Source organism: Microchirus variegatus (assembly GCF_963457635.1).
Source record: "Microchirus variegatus genome assembly, chromosome: 12".
Classification (NCBI taxonomy): domain Eukaryota; kingdom Metazoa; phylum Chordata; class Actinopteri; order Pleuronectiformes; family Soleidae; genus Microchirus; species Microchirus variegatus.
Genome location: NC_139813.1, coordinates 7,296,613 through 7,309,769, shown reverse-complemented (window position 1 = coordinate 7,309,769; position 13,157 = coordinate 7,296,613). Strand labels below are relative to the sequence as shown.

The following is a 13,157-nucleotide window of genomic DNA, read 5'->3' as shown; positions in this document are numbered from 1 at the left end:
CAACATAAAATCTCAATGTGACAAAATGAAATTGAGCCATTAAGAGAATTCTCTCCCTAATTATCTTAGACAATTCACATCCCTAGCTTTTTTGAAATCACGTCTTAAAAACTAGTAATTAAAGTTTTTGAGGATATATGATGACCACATGTTTATCTTACACCGAAAAAGAAAAGTGTTGTACCAGTAAAGTTTATTATAACTATTATTCATATATTGATCATACACTAACAAATCAAAGTATGAGACTGTACCTAAAATGGTATAAATACTTTGTCGCTCCAGTTGTACCCTATCAGGGTACAAGCACTGTACTTTCAAAATGTGTACCTGCGTGTTTGTACCTCTAAAGAAACATTTCTGCACCCCTAGTGACAAAAATGTACCTGCACACACTGAGAGCAATCAATCAATCAATCTTTATTTATATAGCACTTTTACAAATAGATATTGTAGCACAAAGTGCTTTAATGATAAAATCAGGGCTGAGTTTTAGTTTATACTCTCGGGATGATTAAGAGACCAGAACCTGGATACCTGAGGGTTCTGCAGTAGAAGGTTCAGAGGGAAAAAGGAAATTAGATAAATATGAAGGCTTTAGACCATTAAGAGCTTTAAAAATCTGTAAAAGGACCATACAATCAGGGAAAATGTCAATGTTCTATTTGCCTGACATATATTGCAATTACGATTTAGGTCTGCAATACAATATTTTTTGAATCAAAGGTTTAAAACTCAATTCAATATTTGTTCTATTATTGATTTAAAACACTGTGGAGCATTAATGTTTTTGTGCAGAATATGACCCATATGAACTTTTTAACCAGTAATACCTCAATATCTCAATGTGTGTGTGTGTGTGTGCTGTGTGTGTGTTAATAAAATTAACAGGAGCAGGTTTGCGCTAGTTAATCTAATTGGTGGTGGTAAACGGCAACAGAAGTTTGCAGTGTCACAGCAGTAAATTAGATTTTATTCATTAATTTATTGATCTATTTTTTTTCTCTCTCTTTACAGCAGATGAAACATGCATAACAATGAGAGTGACTCAGCTGATTCTAAATACTGCCAGTCCTTGTAAGTGACGTTATCATATGTCAAATGTTTTCCTGGAATCAGAGCAGCTGATGTTCAATCATATTTAAACTGCTGACATAAAGACACTCAGGCTAAGACTATGATTATATACTAATTCAGATTTACATATACCGGGAAGACGCTGGCCTCGTCATTCAACCACTGGCTGTCCGTGTGTTGACCAGCAAACTTTGCGAGCACTGCAGATAAACCACAGACTTCCTGGTCTCATTAAGACAAACAACATTCATCCCAAAGTGAACGGAACAGTGCTTATATCGAGAAATCTGACCGACACCAGGAGGAAGAGTTGCAGAATTGCACGCCTCTGTGCGCTTCAATTAGAGCAGCCACCCACCCAAAACACCACAGAGACTGCATCTGCCCCCGCAACCACTTAAATTATTTCAATCAAATGTAAACAAAAGTGGGGTTATGCATAAAACATGATCTGAATATGAAATAAATTGGAAAAGCAAACATGCGCTCTTTAACAGGAATATTAGTAAATGACATCAGCTCGCCATTTTGTTTTTATTTTCTTCTTTCTTCTAAGTGGAATCTGCCAAAATTAGTCAAAATGACTCATTCACACGAAGTCATATTAATAATCCTGTTTCCCAAGACAAAGTAGGGTTGACAGATTCAGGGGGGAAATACATAATTGAGATTTTTCTTCTGACAGCGATTACAATTTTGATTTGGGATATAATTTTATAAATGTCAAGTTTCTGTTCAATACACAGTGTTAAGAGATGAAATACACGAATCATCATGAAACATTACCACATAACACCCCATCAAAATTGAACTTAATTCTAGCACAAGGTCGAGAACTTGAAGAAATAAATTTCCTACAACAGAATGGATGGATGGTATGAAACATTAATCAATCAATCAAAAGTAGAGCAATTGTCACAAAAGGTGTGAACCTACTTGATAAACTCAATTATAACTCAATCACAACGTGTTACACAGAGAGCCTTTATGTCTTCATCTCATGTTAATCCTTAGTTATTGATAAAACTAAATAGACGGGGTGGTTTGGTGTGGACGTAGACAATAATAACATTCACTCAAATAACCATTTCACTGTTTTAAAAACACTATCAACATTGCTCTGGCGATTGTTTTCGTAGTCGATTATTTTCTCGATCAATCGAGTAATCGTTTGGTCCTTAAAATGTCAATAAGTGTTGATCAGTGTTTGTCAAACCTGGAAATGATGATGTTCTCGAATGTCTTGTTTTAATGATTTATGTGCTCTATGGAGCAAAGAAACCAGACAATATTCACTTTTAAGAATCTCAAACAATCAGAAATCTTGTTTTGATAACAAAAAAAGCTTCAAACCAATTGATTAGCAATATAGTTGACCATTCTCTTAGTAATAGATTATAATCGATTTATCGAGAAATTGTTTCAGCGCTACTAATTATGTTACATTGTTTTTCAGTATTAATGCCTTGTACAGGTGCAACAAGTTAACAGTTCATCGAGTATTTGTTGGGTCCAAAAATGTTGATTAGCGTTTCCCAAACCCCAAAATTATGGTGTTGATGTTGTTGTATGACGTTTTGGCCACAATCCGAAATGTTCCAGTTTTAATGATTTCTTTGTCAAATGGAGTATCAAAACCAGACAATATTTAAGAAGATGAAAAATAAGAAAGCCTGTTTTAATTATTAAAAAAAAAACAAAAAAAAAACTTGATAGTAGTCGTAGTAGTAACAGTTGTCGATTTAATTTATTAATTAATTGGATATTGTTGCAGCCCTAATGTCTAGACATCAATCATTTGTATCTGTGGGTGTTTTTTTTGTCTTGTACGACTTAATATTCCACATCCTAGATTTAGGGGAAAAGGCCATGAACTTAAACTGTTATGCAGATGATACAATATTATATATATCATAAAGCAGAAGAAATAATTATGTAAATAATATCACATTACTTTTCAAGTACATGCGGAGTTATTTTGGCTCATTAGCTAACTATTTTGTTTCCACAGGAGCAGCAGGTCTGCTGACAAAGAAGCAGGTGCACCAAGAGCACATACAACACCTCAGCTAACCCTAAAATCCAGTTAGATATTTGCACTTTGTGCCCATTTCATACCTGAAATGTTGGTGAGAAATTAATTAAAATTCCCTGCATTGTTGAAAGAAGTGACTTTAAGAAACGTCCTAAATCCACCCCATGAACTGAATTTCATGTTCGTGGAAGCAGGAGTCGGATAAAGCAAATAGAGGCGATGCATGACTCCACAGCGTCTTTAAATGTCACCTCAAAACGTTCAGTATTTTCTTCTTGCCTGAACCAGACTCCCGGGTTAGTTCTACACTTATGTTAGTCACTGATTGAAATTTCAAAAACAGCACCATCTCCCTAACAGTCACATCTCATCTTGGCCAGCTGTTATTTTCTCCACTCCAGCTGCTTCAATGACCATTAGCTCCCCTCATGCCAGCTCATGCTCCTTCTGATTCTGTATGTGCAGGCAATAAATGTCTATCTTTTACAGTCTGCTGGCTGATTTATACCAATTACATGAGTTTATGCTCCACAGAGAATGATCAGATTGTACGAGATGAATCAATAAAAAGTCTATTATCTCAGGTGATTATCTTGTGGTGTCTTGCTGCTGTTCAGATCAAGTGCTGCTTGTGCCTGGTGAGCGACAAGATGCAAACATCTATCACAAATATGTCACACATGGTATATCACACACACAGGCGGAGATAAGGGTCATTGCTGGCCAGACCAAGTGCCTTCTCCTTTCCAAACGCAGCAGCCACAATAATCATAATCATAGAATCTTAGCAAAGAACACTGATAGCAGAATGGCACATTCACACATAAACAGTGACAAAAATACAGGGAGAGAGAGACATGCAAACACACACACACTTGCCTTTCACATCTTATCAGACTTTCAGAAAGTAAATAGCCTTTGCTGACAAACAGCCTCTGCGAAAAAGCCATTATTTGCTCCAATCGTGTGTATGACGTCTTCAACAAATGGGTATTTCTAGTTTGACTTTAAATCTTCTCCAAATCATCGAGAGAGTTGTTCCCTATCCATACTGAGCAGATGTGTGCCTGGTTCCACTGATAGCAGCTGGTCTAACTCAGGAACAGTAACAATAACAACACGATAACTGAAAAATACTTTTTCGGAAAGCCTTCACTTATTTTGCTCTTCAGTTCCGAATGGGATTCATTCAACAGCCTAATCTGCAGCGATGGTATCGATATCTCAGGTTCTTCAAGGGTGTTTGGTTTGGTTTTTGCGGTCAAGTGCATGTAAAACACGCCATGGCTTCAAGTGCTAAAATACATTTAATGCAATGCACTGGAAACAGTTGTGAGGTATAACTACAACAAAAAGAGTAGTATAATATTGTATAAAAACATACATTAAGATATTAAAGTATATTTTTTTTCATTTCAGTTATATTTAATCAGACTCTTGCTGAAACTGAATTGACAAAAACAATTAAGTACATATTTATCATCGAAATGCACTCTTCTGGAGAACGTTTTTTGTTAATTTTCTTTCAAAACATGTCAAATAAATTATTAATCTACCTACTAGACTAATTAGTTACTCGCCTAATGCTCTTTGTTATGTTAACAGCAGGGATGATGTCTTTCATTTCTATCATGCAGGCTTGTCTTTGGAAAACATGTTTTCCACAAGTAGAATGAACGTTGCCAAAGAGTAGTAGAACAGCTCCCTCTAGTGGATCTTATCGTCAATATTATTCTCAAATATGGTCAAATTCACAACAGATTTAAATACTAAATGTGGCTAACCTTCTATACAGAGGAGTAGAATCAACAAGGTGAATATAAAAGTATTACAATAGTCGGTAAAGTGTTTCCATAACGGTGTCATAGTCTAAAGAGAACATATGTCTATAGACTAATGGTGTGAGGCCAAATGGACCGATGGGACCTATGAATCAGCTCACATCCCCCAGTCATTAGGCCCCTCCTGAGTGTCCAGGGGTCTCCACAGACAAACTTCCTACAAATTGGTGCGTTTGCTGCCTACAGCGCGAACATCTGCACCGAAATTCTTTTCCAAACAGGGTCAGAACTCACTCCCTCATTGAGCACCGGCTGCCCATCTCTTGATCTTATCCCATCTGTTTCTGTACCAGTGACAGACACTTCTCCAAGTTCTGACCAGATCTCCATTTCTTTTTCAACACATTACAACTTACCATCACCAATAATAACCAAACTTCCATCTCAACTTAATTAAAAGGATAGTTCAGGTTTTTTTTTTAAAGTGTGGAGAAGGTACTGATTCATAGTAGGTGCTGGTGCATGGGGAAATTGATTTTTGTCACTTAAATATAGACAGCTGTCTGTAACATTCAAACCAAACAGTCACACAATGTTTTCTAAACATTTCTCAGAAAGTGTTTAGATCTCATGTCACCTGGTAACATTACCTGTACATAGGAAGTGAAGTGACCATGAAAAGTTCCCGAAGTGAATTTAACTGCTCAAAATAAAGGTTTCTTGCCCCCACCCTCCCCTGATCTGATGGTGTATACACACAAACACTCCCTCAGTTATATTGTTTCTCTCCACAAACACCAAACAGAGACAGAATAACAACAAAAATCAGTTGCACACCGACGCTTTAACAGAAAGGCTCTCCCATTAAAATCTATGCCTGCTTCAGTCAACAATACTTTTACAAATATGTTTGGCATTTCAACTTGGAAACTGAATCACTATCTTATCTTTTTTGTGTACCTACTTTTCCATCTTAAAAAAAACAATCTCTTTTAAATATAAAATATAGCCCTTTAACACTGAGATGGTTGCAGGGTCAGTTCCATGCTGACCCCTGATCTGAAACTACCAAAAGAATCACTCTGACTTAACGATGTGGCTCTGTGGTGAAAAAAGGACGAGCACCAGGTTTACTTTGACAGGAAAAGGAGGACACAAGTCTTTAGGGGAGTGAATACCTGACGGCCTCGGCTACGTTGTTGGAAGTGTGTCCTGACAGAGCATCGTGTAGGTTTCGGATGAAATAGTCTCTGTAGTCTTCGGCTAAAGCCATGAAGGTCCCGCCCATCACGATGAACTCCACTTTGTCGACACTGTGCCCCAGCTGCTTCAGCTGGACGCCACACAGAGACAACACACAAAGTTAAAAATGAAACTACGATACAACAATCGATGTCAAGCGTGTCAGTGGACACTATATGACAAACATGTGAAACTTGGATGTTGCTCCAATATTTCTGACAAGGACTTGCATATCTAAGCTCAGGACATCAGTGACTACCCACATTCTGAAAATCAATCTGTTATACTGTATTAAGTTTAATAAATTTCAAATTAAAAGTCCCCTTCTCATATGACAAAAATCTCAAACTTGCACGTGTTATAAAAATTAATTGCTCAATAATTTATGGCAAGGACCTGCAACACAAGCTCACATCCTAAAAAATCTGTTTTACGGAATCGGTTTTGAGAAACATCAATTTAAAAGTCAATTTATTTAACACCTACACATTTTATAGGGACTAATTGCAAGTACAGTGGCATGTAGTGAGGCGCAGAAAAACAATGCTGTTGTCTAGAATAATAGTTATTAAGAATGATCATAATAGCTTGTGGAATTACACTGTACCTTGAGCAGCAAATATATATATAGTATATAAAACTGACTTTTAACAACCATGACGGAGATGAGAGCTGCAGCAAATTAAGATCCCAACATTAAATGTTGCTTTAATGACTGGTTTTGCTCTGCTGAATTACACTAATGTGGTCATAAATTCAACAGCATAACTTGGGTTCAGTCTCGGAAGGAATGTAAGAGCCATGAGCCATTATTATATCTTTATACTAATGGAATGCTGGGCTCAACACTGCAAACAATGTCAACAGAGTAAAACCAAGCAAATTCATCAACAAAAATAAAATAACAGGTATACAGACTGACCTGCTCCACCCGATGCCTCGTCTGAAGGTAGGGGTCATAACGGGCGCGGATTGCTCTCATGGATGTCGGCTATCAGAGAGGAAAACAAGTTTACTATGATAAGAATGAACATGAAAAAATAATAAAAAAAATTAATATTAAGTGAAGGATATTTACATGCATTAGAAACAATGAAATTGACTATGATCGAAATCTAATTCAGCAACAGCCTTTAAAAGCAAGGAAAGTCATCACTATATGACGACAACTTGTCTCACGGGATAGATATAATATTAATTTATTGCCCAGCCCTACTTGCTTGTACATTTTAAACTTACCTCATAACCAGTATAGGACTGTGTTGAGTACTCAAAGTCTGAGTCCGGTCCACCAGGACAGTAACTGCCAGAGAAAAGATTGAGTCATAATCATTCAGTAAATTGAGAAAAAAAAAAAACTTCCTCTCTTACAATGTTTTCCTTATGCTTCTGCACATACAGCAATTAAATGACATAATTATGACAAGCTCATATCAACTTTGAAAGGTATCATTTTCTAAAATTCAATAAGCTCACAAATGAGAGACGACAGAAATACGTACACACAGATGTTGCCTGTGAAGCTGATGTGAGGACACCGGTGAGGTTTGCACATTACAGCCACAACTGCGATCTGCAACAAGGAAAGTCATTTGAACTATTATTCTACTCTTTGGTAATAAATTGGTAAATAGACACTTTTCTCAATGAAAATTCAGATATAAATCTTTATTTAACAGTAATGCAAAACATAAAAATACCAAACTTAATAATCCATACATTAGCCCTGATAAGAGAACATACACAGTTCGGACTGTTTAAAAGCTGAGGCCAAATATTGGGTAAACAGCGTCATCTTGTTGTACTCAACTCTCTCTCCATTTTAAGTTCCATTTTTTATTCTGCTTATTTGTTTAATTAATGTATTTGGTCCTCTGGACCATTTTAAATTGTATGCATTGGATCTTTGTCCACCTACTATATTTGTTACTTTCTTATTTTGTGCTTTGGTTTTACTCACTTGCATCAATCCATCTCAGGATTTCATTACCATTTAAAAGTGTTTATATTTCAAACCAGTCATTTGTGTTTCAATTGAATTGCAAAGGCTCCTTTTTGTATGTTTTGTATTCTTCATGATCTATATTGGCCCTCTAAGTACACGTTGATTAAATGTGTCCGTGTCATGTGTTGATGTGTGCGAGTGCGTCTTGCATTTGATGTGCATGAAAAGTGCTATACAACTAAAGTTCTAATGATAATTTGAGGGGTACAATTCACAACTTCTTCAGAACAACTGGAGAAATATTAAGTTTTCTTTGGGTTTTTAATGACTGATACATGAGTTAATCATACTATTTGTATATCATGTCAGTTTCCACTTTCCTCCTGTATGTACATGTGAATACTTCTATTAGACTGAAGTTATTACAGGAAACTGACCATGACACATGATGATTTTGTAGTCATACATAGTTCAGCATGAAATTGTGACAATCAGGAGAGTGGTGGCTACATACCCCACTGGCAGTCCGGATGGGTTTGGCCTTTAGTTTGGGCACCAAAGCACGACGATACTGTGGTGGAACTGCAGCAATGATGTCCACCAATCGGGGCTGAGCTTCAAGTCCATATTTAGCTGATGTTTTTGTCTTTACTCTGTTTAAAAACAGATTTGTTTGAAAATAAGTGGCAGAAAAAGTAGGAGAATCTGGTCAGTGTTAAAAAGTGGCAGGATCAAGTCACTGTAGTTACTGGAAACATGGAAAATAAAATATGGAGGCACTTCCCGACTCTTAATAATATAATAATACTTAACTTGATTTCAATAAAAGCAGCAAAATATGAATCAATATGACTAAAGTCATGGTCGACACAGTCAATAATTAAAACATACACTTTGTGAGGAAGAAGAGTATGTAATTAAAAGTACAAGACAAGTATATAATGGCTAGCACAAATCCCTTCATGTATTTTGGTCTCATTTAGAAGTGTCTAGACATAATATACAGCAATACTGTTTTGGGGAATTAATTGCTTTCCTTGCCCAACAACTATGAGAAAACTTTGAAAGATGTACACACATGTAAATGACTTGTGTCCCACGTGTAGAACTTTTACCAAACAAGATTGGATAAAGCCCTACACGCCAATAGCCAGGATACATGATAAGCTTAACTATTTTACTTTAACACTGCAACAACATCACAGAAAATCAAGATAGACTATACATCCATGAGATAGACCCATGTCAAAGTAAAACTGGCTGTTCTGTCCACACTGGAGAAGACTTACTTGTTGAGGTTGATGTCTTTGCCTTCTTCGTGGGCTTCAACAAGCTGTTTAATAACGTCAGCTATGGTCATCATCATCAGCTCAGCCCGGCTGTGGTCACCTGACAAAGATCATCGTCATTACAGTATTAGTTTTGACAAAATATTTTCTTTATAACAGTTCATCAGGGGCAATTACAGTCACATTAATGCTCTAATGTTAATCATTGTTTGTTTGTTTGTTTATTGTTTGCACTTTAATAGAACATTACAACAAGGAACATATCACATAAAAGAAACAAAAATATACATAACAATAGATAATATATGATAAAGTACAATGAGTCAGTGCTGGAGAGGTTAGAAAGCCTGGAAGGGTTTATCGAGAACCTCACCATTAAATAAATAAGTCATTATTTTCATCTCATCAAAATAAGATGACAAATTAATTCGACTAATAATTAAATACAGCTTTCATACCATAAATGTCTAGTGTCAGAAAAGCAATAAGCAGAGCTATGTCCTCGGTTTGTTGTAAAAAAAACAATCATCCTGTATTTAGCATTAGCAACAAGCTACGGGCAGCTCGAACGGTTTACAAAAACATTTCAGACATTTAAACTATTTGTCACACACTCACTCTTTTTCTTTGGCTTCCCCATTTCCTCCGTTGAACAAATGACCCAGTTTCAAAGGGTGGCTGTTGCTTAAAGACTCCACATCTATTTAATAAACCGACGAGTGCTGTCGACTCTGGTAAACAACTCCACGTTGCGGCGAAACACGGCTTCTGTCGTAAAGCAACGACAGTTGTCGTAAAATGATGAAAACGTGCCCATTCCAAAAAACTGTAGATTTTGTTTTTGATTTTTGATTAAGTTTCTTAAAATAAACAGACGCAAACTGTAAACACGTCGATATCCCTGTTGCACAGGTTTGGCTCAATAAAAAGGAGCATTAATGCAGAAAATGCAGTTTTGATGCTGGGGCAGGTGTCATTTCTTTAAATTAAAAAAGGAGAAATATTTTAACATTTAAAAATACTCAAAAAGTTGCAGAAATGTGACAGTGTAGTTATTAATGATTGATATGAATTGCTGACATTAAGCAATTAAGATCAAATATATATTAAAGAAAACAGGAAAATAATATAAATCAATTTTAGATATCGTTGCTTAATGATGTGACATTAGCAACGTTTTCTAATGAATAATGGCACAAACCAGAGCTGGGACAAATCTCCTCGACCGAAAAAAGCCCACAGAGTTGTAACGCATGTGGATTGACTCGGCGGCGCTGAGCTCGTCTCTGAACCAGTTGTACGAGCGTGTGCAGAGCTGAGGGCCACCGGGGAAACTGAACCTGGAAGGTCGCTAAATCTCACACAGCAAATCCCTTTAGCTGCGAGTTGTCATGGCTTGACTGGTCTCTGTGGGAAGTTTCAGGAAATGCAACAGGTGGACGGGTCGAGGCGATGAGTGGCGGACTTCTGTAAGTTCTTTCTTTTTAATACATTCACAAAGACAGACGCCGTATGGGGGGGAGTCATGTAACATGTACCAGCAGTCACTGTAAATGAATTAGAGCAGCAGTGTGTGTTTGTTTGCTCCTGTTCTCCAGCTTTCTTTAGCGGCTCAGGCTAACTACTACTACTGCCCCGTGTGCACTTCAAGGTGCCTGAAGGAACAACTGCGCACTCTTGAACACGGTCAGTGTTTAAACTGCTCTCAACGACAGAAATTCTTCTTTACCTCGTATTTACGTGGCGTTTTGAAGTTGTCCCTAAATGTTCACGTTGTAACAGCGTAAAGGAGTCTGTAGCTTGCTGTGTTTATTAATAGAGGCGCTGTATACACAGTGAAGCTGCTATGGCAAAAAAAATAAAAAAAGATGTGTTCAGGTGTAATTCAATGAAATTAATGTGTGTCACTGTGCTGTAAGAAGACGTTTTTTAAAAAAAAATTACTCTCCGCAAGATAAAACATGCATTTTTAGAACGCCTCCTGTATTGGAATAATTTGACAATAAATAATATGAATAGTAATAATGCGTGTACTATTTCAGATGCAGAATATGTACATTATTCAATCACTGTATTATGATATATTTCCGGGTAATATCAGTATGACAACTGTTTGTTTAGATGACAAAAGTTTGTTTAGATGTTTATGCCCTGCATGTGCAAGCACATGTGACAAATAATTCTTGTCTCAGATTTGTGAAAGGAATGTTTAACAAATGCTTCCTCAGTTTAAAACCACAGTTGTTTAACTCCAAAACCTGAACTTTAATTATCTGACATTTTAACCTTAACCGCCACCTTAATTACTGCAATACATTTAAATTTTATACTAACGAGTAAGAATATAGGCCTATATAATAAGATTTGTAAAGGTTTAGTGGAGTTTATTGGAAGAAACTAAATAGTGTTTGTTTTTTTTAAGTGTATACTTTTTAATTAAGAAAATTATTTGGGTTTTGTAGCCTTAGAAGTATGCTTATATATATTTTAGGCAAGGGCCTTACTTTACTGAGGCTGCCATCTTGTGCCACCACGTTTCAATTCACTTTTCTTAGGACTCGAGGGTCCATAAAATAGATAAGATAATAACAAACAGACATCAGTTCCAGTGTTTCCAAAGAAAAGAGGAGTACAGTAACCCAAATGATCAAACCAGCCAGGATGTGCAGTTTGTCAAGCAGAAGCTTACGACACAAACGCCACCATACTTCTGTGATTTGCTTGAAAAGGAAGAAGTGAGTGGAGGATTTGTCAATTTGTTACAGTCTGCATTATTACCATTAGATGTCACTTTACACACTGGAACTTAAATAGATAAATCTGGAAACTTTCCATTGATCCCGAGCAGTGTGCCATGGATCGCCAGGTGTCCCTGGACCCCCATATTAAAACCACCACTTAGAGATTTGGTGTATACATGCAGTAGTTGAATATGCATTTAATTAAGTCCTTTCATTCATTTACCGCAGGTACATTTGCACCATGGACGACAACGGCCTCAGTGACTCCAATGTGAAGGTGGCTGTTCGTGTACGGCCAATGAACAGGAGAGGTGAGTGTAATATAGTGACAGAAACCCTGTGACACTGTCAAAATCTTTGATCTTTGAGTTAAAGGTCACATAGAGTGGTCCTGTTGCATATATATGTTAGTTATGGAGGTCTACTTGCATACATTAACTTGTTTTTATGGTTAAAAACCTCCTAGTTACTGTAAACGAATCGATAGAAATCGTCTTTTCTGACGCTGTTCCCCAGCCGCGATATTTCAGACTCAACTCTCACACCCAGAAGACATACTGTGTTTTGATTGGCCAGCCAGCGAGAGCTTTCCCAACTGTCTTGCGATTGGCCAATACCTGGAAGTGGCGTAATCAGCACCCCAGCTCTCAGAAGCACAGGTGTTACTGATAACATTAATTAGGGTTCCACTCCACTTGAGGAGAGCCGGAGTCCTGCTATTGTTCAAGTGTAGGGGAACATCACACTAAACACTGACATATTTCTTACGTATATCCTATATGTTATGGTTGTATTGTAAAAAAGAGATTGACAAATAATTATATATAGTCATTATAGCATTCCTAAAACGTGCACAGTACTGTAAGTGTTTTCATGAGGCAAATATAGTTACAAACACCCTCCTCCTCTCTTTCCATATTTGTTTTGGTGTTTGCTTTTGGTTTGGTAAAGCTCCTGCTAATATATCGTTTTGAAGAAACAATAGAGGCTCAATTTGTGTGTTTAACTCTGTGAATTTCTCCTTCACTGAGCTCTTTATTTAAAGTT

At 36.8% G+C, this 13,157-nt stretch overlaps 1 protein-coding gene across 1 annotated transcript in view; it reads right to left on the bottom strand.

Annotated features, from left to right (window-relative positions):
• elp3 (elongator acetyltransferase complex subunit 3) overlaps nt 1-10,109 on the bottom strand; it is a 30,747-nt gene extending 20,638 nt beyond the window's left edge. Inside the window, exons 1-7 of the mRNA XM_083898802.1 lie at nt 9,988-10,109; nt 9,370-9,469; nt 8,595-8,733; nt 7,638-7,708; nt 7,375-7,438; nt 7,058-7,126; nt 6,072-6,226 (exon numbers count right to left, since the gene is read on the bottom strand). Coding sequence (XP_083754928.1) covers nt 6,072-6,226; nt 7,058-7,126; nt 7,375-7,438; nt 7,638-7,708; nt 8,595-8,733; nt 9,370-9,469; nt 9,988-10,009 — 620 coding nt within the window. The 5' untranslated portion in view covers nt 10,010-10,109. The remainder of the gene's footprint in view (nt 1-6,071; nt 6,227-7,057; nt 7,127-7,374; nt 7,439-7,637; nt 7,709-8,594; nt 8,734-9,369; nt 9,470-9,987) is intronic.
• Between the last annotated feature and the right edge of the window lie 3,048 nt (nt 10,110-13,157).